This window comes from Salvelinus alpinus, chromosome 5 (assembly GCF_045679555.1).
Source record: "Salvelinus alpinus chromosome 5, SLU_Salpinus.1, whole genome shotgun sequence".
NCBI classification, from domain to species: Eukaryota; Metazoa; Chordata; class Actinopteri; order Salmoniformes; family Salmonidae; genus Salvelinus; species Salvelinus alpinus.
Genome location: NC_092090.1, coordinates 68,533,583 through 68,553,616, shown reverse-complemented (window position 1 = coordinate 68,553,616; position 20,034 = coordinate 68,533,583). Strand labels below are relative to the sequence as shown.

Here is a 20,034-nt window from a genome sequence, read left to right as displayed (position 1 = left end):
TTCTTATCCCTTGCTTGCTAGCTAGCCAACTACGGCTAACTTACAGTCACATCAAATGGCACAGTCAGAATAACAGCAAAGTAGCTGCATTTGCATTTGTTTAAGCTGTTTTCTAGTGACATTTATTTGGATACATCCATAACAATGAGCTAATGATGCGCGATTTCACCTGACATAGAAAATGTGCTCGTCAGGATACTGTTCAGAGAAGCTAAGTTAGCCAACAACACAGCTAACACAATCACTTCAAACTGAAGCTGGAAAGACTGAAAATGATCTACAATTAATTTCGTTTGACATGTTTTCTATTGACATTTGTTTGTATACGTATATCCATAAAAATTATGCCAGCTGATTCTTGATTTCGACTGGCTGAGAAAAGCTGTCTGCCTGTCTGTCTCATCCCAATTCCCGACATGTGCATTACTATGGGACAGCTGATGATCAAATTTCAATATTGAAACAATGTACAAATGTCAGAAAGACAGACAGGAAGGTTTATACAAATCTCCGCTGTTAACAACCAAATGCTAGTCTAAAAAAATGGGAGATAATGTCTAGATGCTTTTTATAGTGGAGATCAAGTTTATAAATTGCCTGTATGGGCTGATGAGACAGTGGATTGGTCAGTGAGATGGAACAGAGTAAATAGGCATTTCAACATCATAGTTTTAGCCGGTTGTAAATTGTGGGATACCAGCTGGAATGTGGTTTTAACCAATCAGCATCAAGGATTTGACCCATGTGTTGTATAATGTGCAAATATTGTACAACTGTGAGAGAAAAATTACGTATTTACCTGATTTGTTTGATATTAACAGCTAACAATTAATAGTTAACAAATAGTAAGACATTTCTGTTCTATTAATGCTGTGTTTCTGTAAAGGGATGGTTTCCACTCTAGCTTCCTGCAGTTAGTCTGGGCGTATGGTCAAGGGAACGGGTTTTGCTAGAGATAGCTTTAGCTGACAATGACTTGGTGATAAATATCTACAGCTGGCATTCCATAGACAAGATGTGGTGTGTGTGACCCGAGACAGAGATAGCCTGGAAGAGATTAGAACAATCCTTCATTGTCTCATCTTCATCCTGGCATCTGGGAAACTAAGCCGGGTTGGGGGTAAAACAACATCTATGCAGAAAACCAGGAGATGAACCCAAGTTGGCTTGTGGTGCCCCCAAGTCAGCATGGGAGGGGTGGAACCAGCCCTGACTAAGCATGTTTAGGTCTCCTATATAAGATCTCTGTTTTTTCATTATCGGTTAAGCTCTCTGCAACACGCACTTTAGAGTGTGCTGTTGACCAGCTTCGTTATTGCAATAATTAATCGATAATAAATAAAGATGATTGTTTGAAGAAATGACAAAGTCTCTCTCAATATAAATTTCCACGACACAACCCAGGTGTGCAAAGCTTTTAGACAATTATTCAGAAAAGACTCACAGCTGTAATCGCTGCCAAAGGTGATTCTATCATGTATTGCCTCAGGATGTGAATACTTATGTAAATTAGATATTTTGGTATTTCATTTTCAATAAATTTGCAAACATTTCTAAACACACTTTGCCATAATGGGTGTTGTGTGTAGATGGGTGAGTAAATAATGTATTTAATCCATTTTGAATTCAGGCTGTAACTCAACAAAATGTGGAATAATTCAAGGGGTATGAATACGTTCTGAAGGCACTGTAGGAGGACCTGTATCACGGCCGTCAAAGGAAGTGGACCAAAGCGCAGCGTGTTGACCGTACATATTCCTTTTATTTAGAATGACGCCGACAAAACAATAAACAATACCAAAACGACCGTGAAGCTTAAGGGCATATAGTGCCACAAACAAAGACAACTTCCCACGCAGAAAGGAGAGAAAAGGGCTACCTAAGTATGTTTCCCAATCAGAGACAACGATAGACAGCTGCCCCTGATTGAGAACCATACCCGGCCAAAACAAAGAAATACAAAAACATAGAAAATAGAACATAGAATGCCCACCCAAATCACACCCAAAATAGAGACATAAAAAGCTCTCTAAGGTCAGGGTGTGACAACCTGTTTCAAATGATCACTTTGTTAACCACTTAACACAGAACAGCTGCATGTGCACACTCCCTCAGAAATCGTTTGGGGAAAATATCCTTTCTATTTTATTCAGCTACATTCAATTGTGTTCTTCTTACCATATAATAATATAAAATAATGCCCCAGGAATTATAAGCAAATCTTATCTGCTAAATGAACTAGTGTAGCCCACAGCCATATGGCATAGCCAGATCTGGGCCTAACATAAGGACAACTCAGAATATGCTATTCTGTTCTTCTGAAATAATCCATATTTTCTTCATATCATTATGTTTCTTTAGACCTGCCTGTAATAATGGATTTATTGTGATGGTGTAGGCTATATTACATTTATTTACTCGACATTTTCAAATGTAGATGTTTCAAAGGTCCGCATCACTGGCTTGTATGCAATGCATGGAAGCCTGGAGATGCTAAACGTATTTATGTTAATTTATGGTCAATTACCATGAGACCGGCAGTTATTTGCTTGACAGTTACCGTCTGACAAAATTTCATGACCGACACAGCTCTATCTGTATCACAAAGTGGTAGCTGTTTTTCCATACTGTTTGAATCACTATAACCCTGTTTGAACATTAATTCCTTCCTGGCAGCAAGACGAATACATCTTCAACGATTATGTGATTTCATTTGTCATTCATTCATTTCACTCTTGTTTTTTCTTCTTTCAAATGTCCTCCAACTGACTTTCCATCCTGGTGTTTAGGGGTTGTGTAATGTGTGGCAACTGGCGTGATAAACTGATTCATCAGTAGTGGAAATGAGAACTGTAGACAGTCCAGCAATATAATCCCTATTAAGATGTGTTTACAGCGTTAAGGAGTGGATGCCTTTATTTCCTAACGCAATTAAAATCTGACTATAACAAATAATTTTCCACCATAAGGGAATTATTATGCCAAGCCAATCAACCTGTTCTCAAAACATTAGTGCCTGATCCTCAATTACTTGGCGCAGTAAAGTTTGGGTGGGAGCCTCTTTGGGGCAGGCTAATCATGAGTTCACTAATTGGCTCATTAACACTAGGCTGGGGTACAGTATAGTAAATATGATGTATGTGTGTTATTGTATAGCAGGAAGTATTTCAGAGTGAGACTTCTTGCTATGGAAATCCCCCCTCCGCACCTCGTTCTACCACGGAGCGACAGCTCTGCAATGTGCCACTCTGAGATTGCTATACTGTACTCCACTGTACAATTACATTAGTTTGAGGCCTATCATCCCATTTCTATAAAGCTGCTGACTATGCTCTCCGAACAATTACACTGTATTGGTAGCTTTTCAATGTAAATAGTATATATTTTTATGACTGCTGAATACCAACTATCAATCACTTAGATCATGTACTTTCAGGTAGAGATACCTCACGAAACAACTGCTCTATATCCCTCTAGATCGTGCGTTCTTCTGTCTCTTCTCTCAACTCCCTACTACATCGCACAGTTTGGGCTTGATCTAAATTTATCTATAGAAAAACTGCACATTGCGCTCACAGAAGAAAACTTAACAAAATGGAATTCAATTTAACTGAACTGATGTTGGTAAATTAGTTGTTTAATAAACAAAAAATACAGTTGAAGTAGTACGTAAACATACACTTAGGTTGGAGTCATTAAAACTCGTTTTCAACCACTCCAAAAATGTATTGTTAACAAACTATAGTTTTGGCAAGTCGGTTAGGACATCTACTTTGTGAATGACACAAGTAATTTTTCCAACAATTGTTTACAGACAAGTTATGTCACTTATAATTCACTGTATCTGTCACGTTCTGACCTTAATTTTCCTTTGTTTTGTCTTTAGTTAGTATGGTCAGGGCGTGAGTCGGGGTGGGCAGTCTATGTTATGTGTTTCTATGTTTAGGTTTGTCATTTGGCCTGATATGGTTCTCAATCAGAGACAGGTGTTTTGCATTGTCTCTGATTGGGAACCATATTTAGGTTGCCTGTTTTCACTGTTGGTTTGTGGGTGTTTGTTTCCTGTGTCTGTGTTCATGCCACACGGGACTGTTTCGGTTAGGTTACTTTGTTATTTTGTATTTTTTGTCGTGTTCAGTGGATTATATTAAAACATGGACACTTACCACTCTGCGTCTTGGTCCGATCCTTGTTACACCTCTTCAGAGGAAGAAGAGGACGACAGCCATTACAGTATCACAATTCCAGTGGGTCAGAAGTTTACATACACTAAGTTGACTGTGCTTTTAAACAGCTTGGAAAATTCCAGAAAATTATGTCATGGCTTTAGAAGCTTCTGATAGGCTAATTGACATCATTTGAGTCAATTGGAGGTGTACCTGTGGATGTATTTCAAGGCCTACCTTCAAACTTAGTGCCTCTTTGCTTGACATCATGGGAAAATCAAAAGAAATCAGCCAAGACCTCAGAAAAAAATTGTAGACCTCCACAAGTCTGGTTCATCCTTGGGAGCAATTTCCAAATGCCTGAAGGTACCACGTTCATCTGTACAAACAATAGTACGCAAGTATAAACACCATGAGACCACACAGCTGTCATACCGCTCAGGAAGGGGACGCATTCTGTCTCCTAGAGATGAACGTACTTTGGTGCGAAAAGTGCAAATCAATCCCAGAACAACAGCAAAGGACTTTGTGAAGATGCTGGAGGAAACAGGTACAAAAGTATCTATATCCATAGTAAAACAAGTCCTATATCGATATAACCTGAAATGCCGCTCAGCAAGGAAGAAGCCACTGCTCCAAAACCGCAATAAAAAAGCCAGACTACGCTTTGCAACTGCATATACTTTTTGGAAAAATGTCCTCTGGTCTGATGAAACAAAAATAGAACGGTTTGGCCATAATGACCATCGTTATGTTTGGAGGAAAAAGGGGGAAGCTTGCAAGCCGAAGAACACCATCCCAACTGTGAAGCACGGGGGTGGCAGCATCATGTTGGAGGGGTGCTTTGCTGTAGGAGGGTCTGGTGCACTTCACAAAATAGATGGCATCATGAGATAGGGACATTATGTGGATATATTGAAGCAAACTCTCAAGACATCAGTCAGGTTAAAGCTTGGTCACAAATGGGTCTTCCAAATGGACAATGACCCCAAGGATACTTCCAAAGTTGTGGCAAAATGGCTTAAGGACAACAAAGTCAAGGTATTGGAGTGGCCATCACAAAGCCCTGACCTCAACCCTATGGAAAATTTGTGGGCAGAACTGAAAAAGCATGTGCGAGCAAGGAGGCCTACAAACCTGACTCAGTTACACCAGCTCTGTCAGGAGGAATGGGCCAAAATTCCCCCAACTTCTTGTTGGAAGCTTGTGGAAGGCTACCCGAAACATTTGACCCAAGTTAAACAATTTAAAGGCAATGCTACCAAATACTAATTGAGTGTATGTAAACTTCTGACACACTGGGAATGTGATGAAATAAATAAAAGCTGAATTAAAACATTCTCTCTACTATTATTCGGACATTTCACATTCTTAAAATAAAGTGGTGATGCTAACTGACCTAAAACAGGGAATTTTTACTCAGATTAAATGTCAGGAATTGTGAAAAACTGAGTTTAAATGCATTTGGCTAAGGTGTATGTAAACTTCCGACTTCAACTGTAACTGACATTTTAGTTAATCGCTCATCACTACATTGAGTACATTGAGTAGAAGTTTTCTACAAAACTTAGAAATGTGCTGTTTTCACATATGTAGACACTGGTATTGTGAGATAATGAAATGAGGTTGAAAAGTGGTGAAATTGCCCTTAATAAATCCCCTTAGGGCTAGGGGTCCCGCTTAGTGGGACACTTCCGGGTGAAACTGGAGGGCGCGCAATTCAAATAAATAATCATAAAAATTATGGATATTAAACATTTAGGTAAAAAGCTTAAATTCTTGTTAATCTAACTGCACTTTCCGATTTACAGTAGCCGTTACAGCGAAAGCATACCATGAGATTGTTTGAGGATGGTGCCCCACATCAAAATGTTTTTCCACCGGCACAGGTTTCATAAATTCACAAATAGCGATTAAATATTCACTTACTTTTTGAAAATCTTCCTCTGATTTGTCATCCAAAGGGTCCCAGCTATAAAATGTCATTTTGTTCAATAAAATCCTTCTTTATATCCCAAAAAGTCTGTTTAGTTGGTGCCATGGATTTGAGTAATCCACTCGTTCAACATACAGAGAAAGGAATCCAAAAATCTACCCCTAAACTTTGTTTCAACAAGTCAAAATACATTTCTATTTACTCCTCAGATACCCTAAAATGTAATCAAACTATAATATTCCTTACGGAAAGAAGTATGTTCAATAGGAAACCGATTTTAGCTATTGCGTTCTGTCTTCATTGCACGTGCATACATGAATTTCCAAGACTGTGTCCCTGTACTTAACCTCTCTTGGGTACGTGAGACGTTAGAGTTCCACCTCTTCAACAGCCAGTGAAACTGCTGGGCGCCAAATTCAAATACAGAAATACTCATTATAAAAATTCTGAAAACAAAACATATTTTACATAGGTTTAAAGATTAACTTCTTGTGAATCCAACCACGGTGTCAGATTTCAAAAATGCTTTACGGCGAAAGCATACCTTACGATTATTTGAGAACATAGCCCAGCAAACAAATCATTACTAACAGTAACCAGCCAAGTAGAAGAGTTACACAAGTCAGAAATAGAGATAAAATTAATCCCTTACCTTTGATGATCTTCATATGGTTACATTCAGCAGACATTAATTTACTCAATAAATTTTCCTTTTGTTCGATAAAGTCTCTTTATATCCAAAAACCTCTGTTTTGTTCACGCGTTTTCTTCAGTAATCCACAGGCTCAAACGCAGTCAAAATAGGCAGACAAAAAATCCAAATTGTATCTGGAAAGTTCATAGAAACATGTCAAAAGATGTTAATATTCAATCCTCAGGTTGTTTTTAGCCTAAATAATCGATAACATTTCAACCGGACAATAACGTTGTCAATATAAAAGGTAAACAAGAAAGGCACTCTGTCGGTCGTGCGCATGAAAAAGCTCTGTGACACTTTAGGGTCCACTCATTCAGACTGCTCTTACTTCCTCATTTTTCAGAATACAAGCCTGAAACAATTTCTAAAGACTGTTGACATCTAGTGGAAGGCATACAAACTGCAATTTGAGTCCTAAGTCAATGAATACTGTAATGGCATTGAATAGAAAACTACAACCCCCCCCCCCAAAAAACTTCCGGAATGGATTTTTCTCAGGTTTTCGCCTGCCAAATCAGTTATGTTATACTCACAGACACTATTGTAACTGTTTTGGAAACTTTAGAGTGTTTTCTATCCAAATCTACCAGTTATATGCATATCATATCTTCTGGGCCCGAGAAGCAGGCAGTTTAATTTGGGCATGCTTTTCATCCAAAATTCCGAATGCTGCCCCCTACCCTAGAGAAGTTAAATTGATATTTCTTATTCGTTTTGGAAGTTACAAGCCTGAAGCCTTGAACATCGACTGCTGACACCCTGTGGAAGCCATAGGAATTGCATCCTGGGAGTTAGAATTCAGTATGCCCCTATACTTTCCATTGAAAGAGCATCGGCTCTCAAAAAAAAAAAGATTCCGTTTGGTTTTTCTTTGGATTTTCACCTACCATATCTATTGTGTTATATTCTCATAGGCAAGCCGACCATACAGTACAGAATCCCTGGACAGAACACAGCACATTTCCTCTCCCTATGGGGGTTGAGCAACAGCCCAGCGTGTGATGTGAAACACCCTGCTTGCGTCCACAATGGCACCCTATTCTGTATGAGAATGACATCCTATGCCATTTGGACGCAGCCCCTGACTACTACAGATCCCTTTGCTGGGGTCTTAAAAGGCCTCTTAGCATAACTGGTTCAAACAGAGAACAGGGAGCAACATACACCATCCACTGCTCCATGTACACCACACAAATCAGTTATTCCTGCTGGGATGAGCCAGGTGGGTTGAGTGGGGTGACCCTGGCCCTGGAATCCCCATCCTCTGCCATGCCCTATATCAGGATTAGCCCAAATGGACAAGGTGAGCCATTGTCATCTTGGTTTTAAACCTCCTTACAAGAGGCATGGGGGAAACAGAGAGACTAATAAAGATTTATTCCGCACAATTAAATTTTTTAAATACGTAATAGGAAAAGTTCAGTAAAATCCAAACGACTCTAAAAATGGAACTGCATCCGGTGTAGTAGCTTTGTAATCTAATGATACAATGACATAACATTCATTTCCATTTGTTTATTTCCCCTGAGGGTAGGATTAAAGACTCAGTGTAGCTTTACTGGACCGCACTGAGCTCTCTCTGGACGAGGGAAGGGGAAAAGAGCCAGCCAACACTCTGCAACTATTTTATATTCAACATGCGACTGATAATAAACATGTCACTCCGCATCCAGAGGGGGAAAATATCAGCCATGAATAATATTTGCATGATTGCAGGCACACAAAAATAGTTGCGAAGACCCTTTTGCCCTCACACTCACAGGTCAGCACCTAGTGAATATTCTATAATGGAACTACCAGGGAGGTCATTGATTAAAATATTAGAATAAACAAATGGGAAAGCAAAAATCAATCGCATTATGAATTATACTGAACAAAATTATAAACCCAACATTCAACAATTTCAACAATTTTACTGAGTTACAGTTCATATAAGGAACAAAGTCAATATATGTATTTTTTTTTATTAGGCCTTAATCTATCGATTTCACATGACTGGGCAGGGGAGCAGCCATAGGTGTTCCTAGGAGAGCATATGCCCCTCCCACTTGGGAGCCAGGCCCAGCCAATCAGAATGAGTTCATCCACACAAAAAAGGGCTTTATTACAGACAGAAATACTCCTCAGTTTCATCAGCTGTCCAGGTGGGTGGTCTCAGATGATCCTGCAGGTGAAGAACCTGGCAAGGGCGCAGCCATGGGTGGTCCTGGGAGGGCATAGGCCCACCCACTTGGGAGCCAGGCCCATCCAGGCCCCGCCAATCAGAATGATTTTATCCCCACAAAAGGGCTTTATTACAGACAGAAATACTTCTCAGTATCATCAGCTGTCCAGGTGGTTGGTCTCAGATGATCCTGCAGGTGAAGAACCTGGATGTAGAGGTCCTGTGCTGGCATGGTTACACGTGGTTTGCAGCTGTGAGGCCATTTGGACATACTGCCAAATACTCTAAAACCACATTGGAAGCAGCTTATGGTAAAGCAATTAACATTACATTCTCTGGCAACAGCTCTGGTGGACATTACTGGAGTCAGCATGCCAATTGCACGCTCCCTCAAAACTTGAGACATCTGTGGCATTGTGTTGTGTGACAAAACTGGCCTTATATTGTCCCCAGTGTAATGATCATGCTTTTTAATCAGCTTCTTGATATGCCACACCTGTCAGGTGGATGGATTATCTTGGCCAAGGAAAAATGCTCACTAACAGGGATGTAAACAATTTTGTCCACAACATTTAAGAGAAATAAGCTTATTGTGCATATGGAACATTTCTGGGATCTTTTATTTCAGCTCATGAAACATGGGATCAATATTTTACATGTTGCGTTTATATTTTTGTTCATTATATTGTAAATATATTCACAATTCTGAGCTTATTTCCCCAATATGAAATGTGATTTGTAGATTTTGCTTGGCTGTCAATATTAAGATAAGTGTCATACCAAGGCATTACACTGCATACTGTAAGAATAATGCTTAAATTAAGAAAGAAGGTATCTTCATGTTCAACCAACCGAAAATGTAAACAGTTTATATTATTTGTAAATATACAAAAGAGAGTGAAATCTGTTAACCTGTGAGGACATCCCGTGGCAGGGGTAGAGAATGGCTTTGTCATCGTCCTCTGATCCCTGGTCCAGACAGTAGCCACTGGCCTTACTGTTCCTGACCTGTAACACACCAAAAAACATAGACACTTTACTGTTCCTGACATGCAACTCACCTAGTAACAGACACTTTAGTGTTCCTGACCTGTAACATACCAAACACAACATATACTTTACTCTTCCTGAACTGCATCACACAAAACAGCAGACACTCTACTGTTCCTCACCTGCAACACACCAAACAACATAGACACTTTACAGTTCCTAACCTGCAACACTAAAACAGCACCTAAAATGTACTGTTCATGACCTGGATCACACCAAACAACAGACACTTTAGTGTTCCTGACCTGCAACACACCAAACATCACATATACTTTGCTCTTTGTGACCTGCAGCACACAAAACAACATACACTTTAGTGTTCCTGACCTGCAACACACCAAACAACACAGACACCTTACTGTGCATGACCTGCAACACACCTAACAAGAGACACTTTACTGTTCCTGACCTGCAACACACCAAACAATAGACACTTTACTGTTCCTGACCTGCAACACACCAAACAATAGACACTTTACTGTTCCTGACCTGCAACACACCAAACACCACATATACTTTACTCTTCCTGACCTGCAGCACACAAAACAACAGACACTTCACTGTTCCTGACCTGTAACACACCAAACAACACAGACACTTTACTGTTCCTGACCTGCAACACACCAAACATCACATATACTTTGCTCTTCCTGACCTGCAGCACACCAAACAACACAGACACTTTACAGTTCCTAACCTGCAACACAACAACAGCACCTAAAATGTACTGTTCATGACCTGGATCACACCAAACAACAGACACTTTAGTGTTCCTGACCTGCAACACACCAAACAACACAGACACTTTACTGTTCCTGACCTGCAACACACCAAACATCACATATACTTTGCTCTTCCTGACCTGCAGCACACCAAACAACACAGACACTTTACAGTTCCTAACCTGCAACACAACAACAGCACCTAAAATGTACTGTTCATGACCTGGATCACACCAAACAACAGACACTTTACTGTGCCGGACCTTCAACACACCAAACAACATTAACACTTTACTGTTCCTTACCTGCAACAAACCAAACAACACATAAACCTTACTGATCCTGAACTGTAATACACCAAACAACAGATACTTTACTGTTCCCTATCTGCAACAAACCAAAGAACACTTTAACTTTACTGTTCCTGACCAGCAACACACCAAACAACAGATACTTTACTGTTCCTGACCTGCAACACAGTAAATAACAGACACTTTACTGTTCCTGACCTGGAACACATCAAATAACACGGGTACTTTACTATTCCTGACATGCAACACACGAAACAATATACTGTTCCTGACCTGCAACACACCAAACACCACATCAACTGTATTATTCCTGACTTGCAACACACCAAACAACAGATCATTTACTGCTCTTGACCTGCAACAGACCAAAAAATACAGACACTTTAATGTTCCTGATCTGCAACATAACAAACAACACAGGTACTTTTCTGGTCCTGACCGGCATCACACCAAAAAACAGACACTTTACTGCTCCTGACCTGCAACACACCAAACAGAATACTGTTCCTGACCTGAAATACACCAGACAACATACTGTTCCTGACCTGCAACACACCAAACAACAACAAAAACATGCTGTTCCTGACTTGCAACACACCAAACAACAGATATTTTACTCTTCTTGACCTACAACAGAACAAAGAACACATACATTGTAATGTTCCTGAACAGCAACATAACAAACAACACAGATACTTTACTGTTTCTGACCTGCAACACACCAAACAACATTAACACTTTACTGTTCCTTACCTGCAACAAACCAAACAACACATAAACCTTACTGATCCTGAACTGTAATACACCAAACAACAGATACTTTACTGTTCCCTATCTGCAACAAACCAAATAACACTTTAACTTTACTGTTCCTGACCAGCAACACACCAAACAACAGATACTTTACTGTTCCTGACCTGCAACACAGTAAATAACAGACACTTTACTGTTCCTGACCTGCAACACATCAAATAACACGGGTACTTTACTATTTCTGACATGCAACACACGAAACAACATACTGTTCCTGACCTGCAACACACCAAACACCACATCAACTTTATTATTCCTGACTTGCAACACACCAAACAACAGATAATTTACTGCTCTTGACCTGCAACAGACCAAAAAATACAGACACTTTACTGCTCCTGACCTGCAACACACCAAACAGAATACTGTTCCTTGCCTGAAATACACCAAACAACATACTGTTCCTGACCTGCAACACTAAAACAGCACCTAAAATGTACTGTTCATGACCTGGATCACACCAAACAACAGACACTTTAGTGTTCCTGACCTGCAACACACCAAACATCACATATACTTTGCTCTTTGTGACCTGCAGCACACAAAACAACATACACTTTAGTGTTCCTGACCTGCAACACACCAAACAACACAGACACCTTACTGTGCATGACCTGCAACACACCTAACAAGAGACACTTTACTGTTCCTGACCTGCAACACACCAAACAATAGACACTTTACTGTTCCTGACCTGCAACACACCAAACAATAGACACTTTACTGTTCCTGACCTGCAACACACCAAACAATAGACACTTTACTGTTCCTGACCTGCAACACACCAAACACCACATATACTTTACTCTTCCTGACCTGCAGCACACAAAACAACAGACACTTCACTGTTCCTGACCTGTAACACACCAAACAACACAGACACTTTACTGTTCCTGACCTGCAACACACCAAACATCACATATACTTTGCTCTTCCTGACCTGCAGCACACCAAACAACACAGACACTTTACAGTTCCTAACCTGCAACACAACAACAGCACCTAAAATGTACTGTTCATGACCTGGATCACACCAAACAACAGACACTTTAGTGTTCCTGACCTGCAACACACCAAACAACACAGACACTTTACTGTTCCTGACCTGCAACACACCAAACATCACATATACTTTGCTCTTCCTGACCTGCAGCACACCAAACAACACAGACACTTTACAGTTCCTAACCTGCAACACAACAACAGCACCTAAAATGTACTGTTCATGACCTGGATCACACCAAACAACAGACACTTTAGTGTTCCTGACCTGCAACAAACCAAACAACACATAAACCTTACTGATCCTGAACTGTAATACACCAAACAACAGATACTTTACTGTTCCCTATCTGCAACAAACCAAAGAACACTTTAACTTTACTGTTCCTGACCAGCAACACACCAAACAACAGATACTTTACTGTTCCTGACCTGCAACACAGTAAATAACAGACACTTTACTGTTCCTGACCTGGAACACATCAAATAACACGGGTACTTTACTATTCCTGACATGCAACACACGAAACAATATACTGTTCCTGACCTGCAACACACCAAACACCACATCAACTTTATTATTCCTGACTTGCAACACACCAAACAACAGATAATTTACTGCTCTTGACCTGCAACAGACCAAAAAATACAGACACTTTAATGTTCCTGATCTGCAACATAACAAACAACACAGGTACTTTTCTGGTCCTGACCGGCATCACACCAAAAAACAGACACTTTACTGCTCCTGACCTGCAACACACCAAACAGAATACTGTTCCTGACCTGAAATACACCAGACAACATACTGTTCCTGACCTGCAACACACCAAACAACAACAAAAACATGCTGTTCCTGACTTGCAACACACCAAACAACAGATATTTTACTCTTCTTGACCTACAACAGAACAAAGAACACATACATTGTAATGTTCCTGAACAGCAACATAACAAACAACACAGATACTTTACTGTTTCTGACCTGCAACACACCAAACAACATTAACACTTTACTGTTCCTTACCTGCAACAAACCAAACAACACATAAACCTTACTGATCCTGAACTGTAATACACCAAACAACAGATACTTTACTGTTCCCTATCTGCAACAAACCAAAGAACACTTTAACTTTACTGTTCCTGACCAGCAACACACCAAACAACAGATACTTTACTGTTCCTGACCTGCAACACAGTAAATAACAGACACTTTACTGTTCCTGACCTGCAACACATCAAATAACACGGGTACTTTACTATTTCTGACATGCAACACACGAAACAACATACTGTTCCTGACCTGCAACACACCAAACACCACATCAACTTTATTATTCCTGACTTGCAACACACCAAACAACAGACAATTTACTGCTCTTGACCTGCAACAGACCAAAAAATACAGACACTTTACTGCTCCTGACCTGCAACACACCAAACAGAATACTGTTCCTGGCCTGAAATACACCAAACAACATACTGTTCCTGACCTGCAACACACCAAACAACAAAAAAACATGCTGTTCCTGACTTGCAACACACCAAACAACAGATATTTTACTCTTCTTGACCTACAACAGAACAAAGAACACATACATTGTAATGTTCCTGAACAGCAACATAACAAACAACACAGATACTTTACTGTTTCTGACCTGCAACACACCAAACAACACATAAACCGTACCATTACTGACATGTAACACACCAAACATACTGTTCCTGACCTGCAACACACCAAACAACATACTGTTCCTGACCTGCAATACACCAAACAACATACAGTTCCTGACCTGCAACACACCAAACAACATACTGTTCCTGACCTGCAACCCACCAAACAACAGATGATTTACTGTTCTTGACCTGCAACAGACCAAACACATACACTTTTATGTTCCTGACCTGCAACATAACAAACAACAGATACTTTACTGTTCCTGACCTGCAACACACCAAACAACATACTGTTCCTGACCTGCAACACACCAAACAACATACTGTTCCTAACCTGCAACACACCAAACAACAGATCATTTACTGTTCTTGACCTGCAACAGACCAAAGAACACATACACTTTAATTTTCCTGACCTGCAACATAACAAACAACAGATACTTTACCGTTCCTGACCTGCAACACACCAAACAACACAGTCACTTTACTGGTGCTAACCTACAACACACCAAACAACGATACTGTACTTTTCCTGACCTGCAACACATAAAACAACACATACACTTTACTGTTCCTGACCTGCAACACACCAAACAACACAGTCACTTTACTGGTGCTAACCTGCAACACACCAAACAACAGATACTTTACTGTTCCTGACCTGCAACACACCAAACAACATATGATGTACTGTTCTTGACCTGCAACGTAACAAACAACACAGATACTTTACGGTTTCTGACTTGCAACACACAAAACAACACAGCCACTTTACTGTTACTGACCTGCAACACACCAAAGAACAGATACTTTACTGTTCCTGGCTGGCAACACACAAAACAACATAGACACTTTACTGTTCCTGACCTGCGAAACACAAAACAACATAGACACTTTACTGTTCCTGGCCTGCAACACACCAAACAATGCATACACTTTACTGTTCCTGGCCTGCAACACACCAAACATGGCAGATACTTTACTGTTCCTGGCCTGCAACACACCAAACAATGCATACACTTTACTGTTCCTGGCCTGCAACACACCAAACATGGCAGATACTTTACTGTTCCTGAACTGCAACACACCAAACAAAAAACACTTCACGGTTCCTGACCTGCAACACACCAAACAACACAGATATACACACATGAAGATGGAAATCAGGCTACGCTTAGATTCAGGGAAAGATGTACTAAGTGCATGTGTCTGTGCAAGTTTGCATTTATTATTTTCAGAAGGGAATTAATGCTATAAACACAAAACTGTTGTTATAACAGTCTTATCGAACATATTTTCTATAATTTTTAGAACCTCTTGTCCAGAATATACTGTAAAATATATATATTTTTAAATATTAGTAATAAGAAACGGCACTTTATCATCTCACATCTCATAAAGTAAGAATGTACACACTACAGTGATGAGAGATTCCATTTTAACCCAATGAGTCCCACCGTAACACCGGGATGTTTTGGACCCCTTTAAAACAGCTACAGACTTCTGGGATTTGTTCTGGACCATTGTATTTGTCTATTTCTTCTGCATCCATAGATAATGTACCAACCATTATTCTATGTTTGTGAGACAAGGGCGGAACCAGAAGGGCCCGGAGTCGGGTCTTTTTACAAAAACATATGTAGAGTCTTAATAGTTTGAGCTAGTAAAAGCTATCTATAAAAAGCTGAGACTCATGAATACGCACATGTGCCATGTCTATGACACTGGCAAGCATTAGAAGGTAAGGGGTTCTTCTACATAGAAGATCATTGGAAATCCCAGGACATAGTGTCTATAATACTCTAATAAGCTCACATAGTTGCTGTCACAAACTCCAAACTCCACACAGTTGTCACTGAATACTTGTATATTAATTTCCCAGTGAGCAAACAAATTCATTTTTATCAGGTTTTTTCTTTGGCGGACCTTATTTTTTTTATTGACATCTGTCAATAAAATTCATGAATGCTCCCAAGTTGCGCAGTATCACATCCGGCCATGATTGGGAGTCTCATAGGGTGGAGCACAATTGGCCCAGCGTCGTCCAGGTTTGGCCCGGGGTAGGCCGTCATTGGAAATAAGAATTTGTTCTTAACTGACTTGGCTAGTTAAATAAAGGTTAAATATAAAATAAATAAATAAATGTTTTGTGTTGTTTTGTGTTCTAATTACATTTAGCCTCACTTCATAGTGAGGCTAAATATAAGGGCTGAACATGCAGTTAAATTAATGTCAGATATATGAAAAGCCAATTTTTGCTGGGGTCTCGGGACTGATAGGCTTAATCTAAGATCATGTAAGCAAAATAAACCTCTCTAATCTCTTAGACTCCTCCTAGTCCAGATGGTAGTGTGGATTAGTGTGCCTTTAAGATTATGTGATTGAATGTGTATCACTTTATTTCCACCTTGTGAATGTAACGGGTGTGAAATGGCTAGCTAGTTTGCGGTGCTAGCTAATAGCGTTTTAATCAGTGACCACTCTCTCTGAGACCTTGAAGTAGTAGTCTTTTGTGAAGCGATAGCTAACAATGCTTCGTAGGCAGCAGTTGCTGATGTATTCAGAAGATCCTTGGTTCAAGCCCAGGTTGTGGTGAGGAGAGGGACAGAAACAATACTGTTACATGAAGATATCTATCATGTTGTGTTGTCTGGTTAAAGTTTAAAGTTTTATTAGTCGTATGTATTTGATACACATGGTATACACCGTCCAACCAAATGCTTACTTGCAGTTTCCTTCTCGACAATGCAACAACAATAAGAAATAATAAAACACAAGAATAAAGACAACTATAAAGTAAATGGCTCAGTAGAACAGAGTAAACATTTTAGCATAAGTATAATACAGGAAGGCAGAATTTATAGTCACGTGGGGAAGGGGGGATCGGGGGGGCAAGTGTTTAAATTGTGCAGTATTTACAAATCATAGTAAGAAACTGGTAGCAGCGGCTGTGATGTGTGTGTAGCATGAATGTGTTTGTGTGTGTGTGGATGTGTGTATGTCTGAGCTGGTGGTCAATCCAGTTCAAGTGTTCAGCAGTCTGATGGCTTGTAGATAGAAACTGTCTCTGAGCCTGTTGGTATCCGACCTCATGGTCCGATAACGTCTGCTCGACGGTAAGGGAGTGAACAGCCCGTGGCTGGGGTGTGTGGGGTCCTTGATGATGCTGCGGGCCTTCCTCAGGCACTGTTTTCGAGTAGATGTCCTGGATGGATGGGAGCACGGTCCCAGTGATGTACTGGGCCACTGGTCTGGTCAGTGCAGGGGGTGCAGCTGTTGTTCAGCTGCTGCGGTATGGCAACACAAGGTAACTGTTCCAAGACTTGAATCCATTTGCAAGAAGCAGGGCTAGCAGCATTCATGGGGCCAGGGCCGCCAACATTGTGGTGCTTGATGAAGTTACGGCCTATTTTAAATCTGATATATGCCGACCATATACTTGAAAAGCTTATTGATTTTCTCCCCCGACTCTGATGTCGAAATCAATAAGTAAAAGTATTTTTATTTTACAATGATTCTGAATTGGCTGTCTGACTTCTTGCGATCAATTTCTCATCCTGTCATAGTCTTTTCCGCTGTGCAGGGTTGTGCAGCCGAGCTCAAACAATCAAGTTGGCATCGAAAGCTAATAAGTGTGTAATTAAAACTCATTACGGCGAAATTGCATCAAATTGTGTAGCTGCGCAGCGTTTCTGTGGAAACATGATGCCTTTACCTTTCGATGAGTCCCTGTAAATGAATGTGTTTCCTTCAACATGTAATCTTTGCAGAAGTGCAGAAGCGGTGAAATACAATGTCAATGGTAGATTGATTGAGTGCACATTATGTAAACATAGCTCGCGTAGCACTGTATGTGACAATAAGGAAAACACTGCTTCTTATATTGAAGCTCTTATATGCAAATACAGAGAAAAAAAACAAAGCACACCCTGCAATCACTGCAAGAGACAAGTGCGTGCCAAATAATTCAACAAAAGACTGAAGGAAAGATTTCATGAATTTGTGGGTTTGCAAATTAACTCATTTGAAATGTGTATTATTTGTAGAAAGTGTCTTCAAACACACAGTAGGCTGCAGCTATTCCACTCAAATATTTCTTTGTTTTTTATTAGTGAAAATGTAATCGGGTATTCCACTACACAGTATAGGTACTCCACTCAAAACATGCTTTTGTTTTTGTATCGCTATCGTTGATAGTGAATAGTGAACAGTGAATGTCTCACCTCCCCATATGTGATTGTGTTGTTGTAGATGCGCATCTCTGGGTAGACATTTTCCAGGTACCAGTGGAAGCTCCGACACTGCAGCCTCTTCCTCAGGGCTACCCGCTCAGACACGTCCCCATAGTCAACCCCAGGGTTCTGGTAGCAACAGGAAAATAAATCACATTTAACATTTATCCAGGAGGCTATTACTTATTATCTACTTAGCTAAGCAACATGTGACTACACTTGTTGTGGTTTGAATAGACAAATGGAGGCCTGGAAAGACTGCTGGAAGGAGGAAGGGTAGAGAAAAGGAAAAGAAAAGAGAAGCTGAGAGAGGAATAGTGGGTTTGGTTTAGAGATGGATGGATGGTGGCCTGTCATGTGGGACCCTCATTGTTCTTTCATTAGACATGTATGCTGTGCAAATTCTAATCAGCTGCTTAATTATGAGTCCTCACGGCCCCGCCGTGCCGGCTGGTGTTGTGCATGCAGGTGGCTGCTTAATAACTGCTCTGCTCTGAGCTCTGCACTGTGCCCTGGCCTCTGCAGCAGACATACACTGCCTCATTAAGAGGCACACTGACTTTAAAAATCTATATATTTTAATATCTGAGAATAATGGCATTGTCCTCTGTCTTTCTAACTAGCTATAACATTGGGCTAACAGATGCATACCATTTGGGAGACGTTATTTGGAGTACCTGATGGTGGTAACCACAGTGAATCATAGACCCTGCACTCCTAGCAGAGTAACCAATAACCAATTATTCTGTGTGTGTGGTGGAGGGAATGGGAGATGGATTAGTTATAACATTAAACGTTTTGTACAGTACATAAAATAACTTCAGGCAAAAGCACCATGCCACTGGGATTGTAATTACATAAAGAATGTTTTGCGATAAGCTAGTTTGTCTATAGGGTGCTGTCTTAGTTACTGTCGGAGGCCTTCAATCAGTAGGCTGCTCCTCCTGCATGCATCCATTGTACCTCTCCCTTCTTCTCCCTAGCTTTCTGCCACATTTACAGAGGCATTGGCCTCCCTAGGATTGTTACCTTAATGTGGTCCTGTGCAGGAGGCCTTGTTTGAGTGAAACACAATCCAAAGCTTGTTTCTACTGACAATAATGTTTTGAAAAACATACAATTTCTACCAGGCTGTGTTTTAATAAAGCATTGTCACCTGCCCCCTGTGACACACAGATCTTTTGCAGTACAGAATTTTTTGGGGATTATTGAAAATTATTATTTTCCAAGCCCATTTCAATGGCTCTTGAAAGCAATT

General features: G+C 40.3%; 1 protein-coding gene across 2 annotated transcripts in view; it reads right to left on the bottom strand.

The window, feature by feature from the left end:
* Window positions 1-20,034, bottom strand: part of LOC139576587 (polypeptide N-acetylgalactosaminyltransferase 9) — an 87,511-nt gene that overhangs the window by 5,756 nt on the left and 61,721 nt on the right. The window contains exons 8-10 of one of the 2 annotated variants that reach the window (XM_071402848.1): window positions 18,768-18,905; window positions 9,876-9,971; window positions 9,027-9,247 (exon numbers count right to left, since the gene is read on the bottom strand). In XM_071402848.1, the coding sequence (XP_071258949.1) occupies window positions 9,122-9,247; window positions 9,876-9,971; window positions 18,768-18,905 (360 nt within the window). In that variant the 3' untranslated portion in view covers window positions 9,027-9,121. Of the gene's footprint in view, window positions 1-9,026; window positions 9,248-9,875; window positions 9,972-18,767; window positions 18,906-20,034 lie in introns of those variants that run through there. The other variant, XM_071402849.1, reaches the window with a different exon arrangement.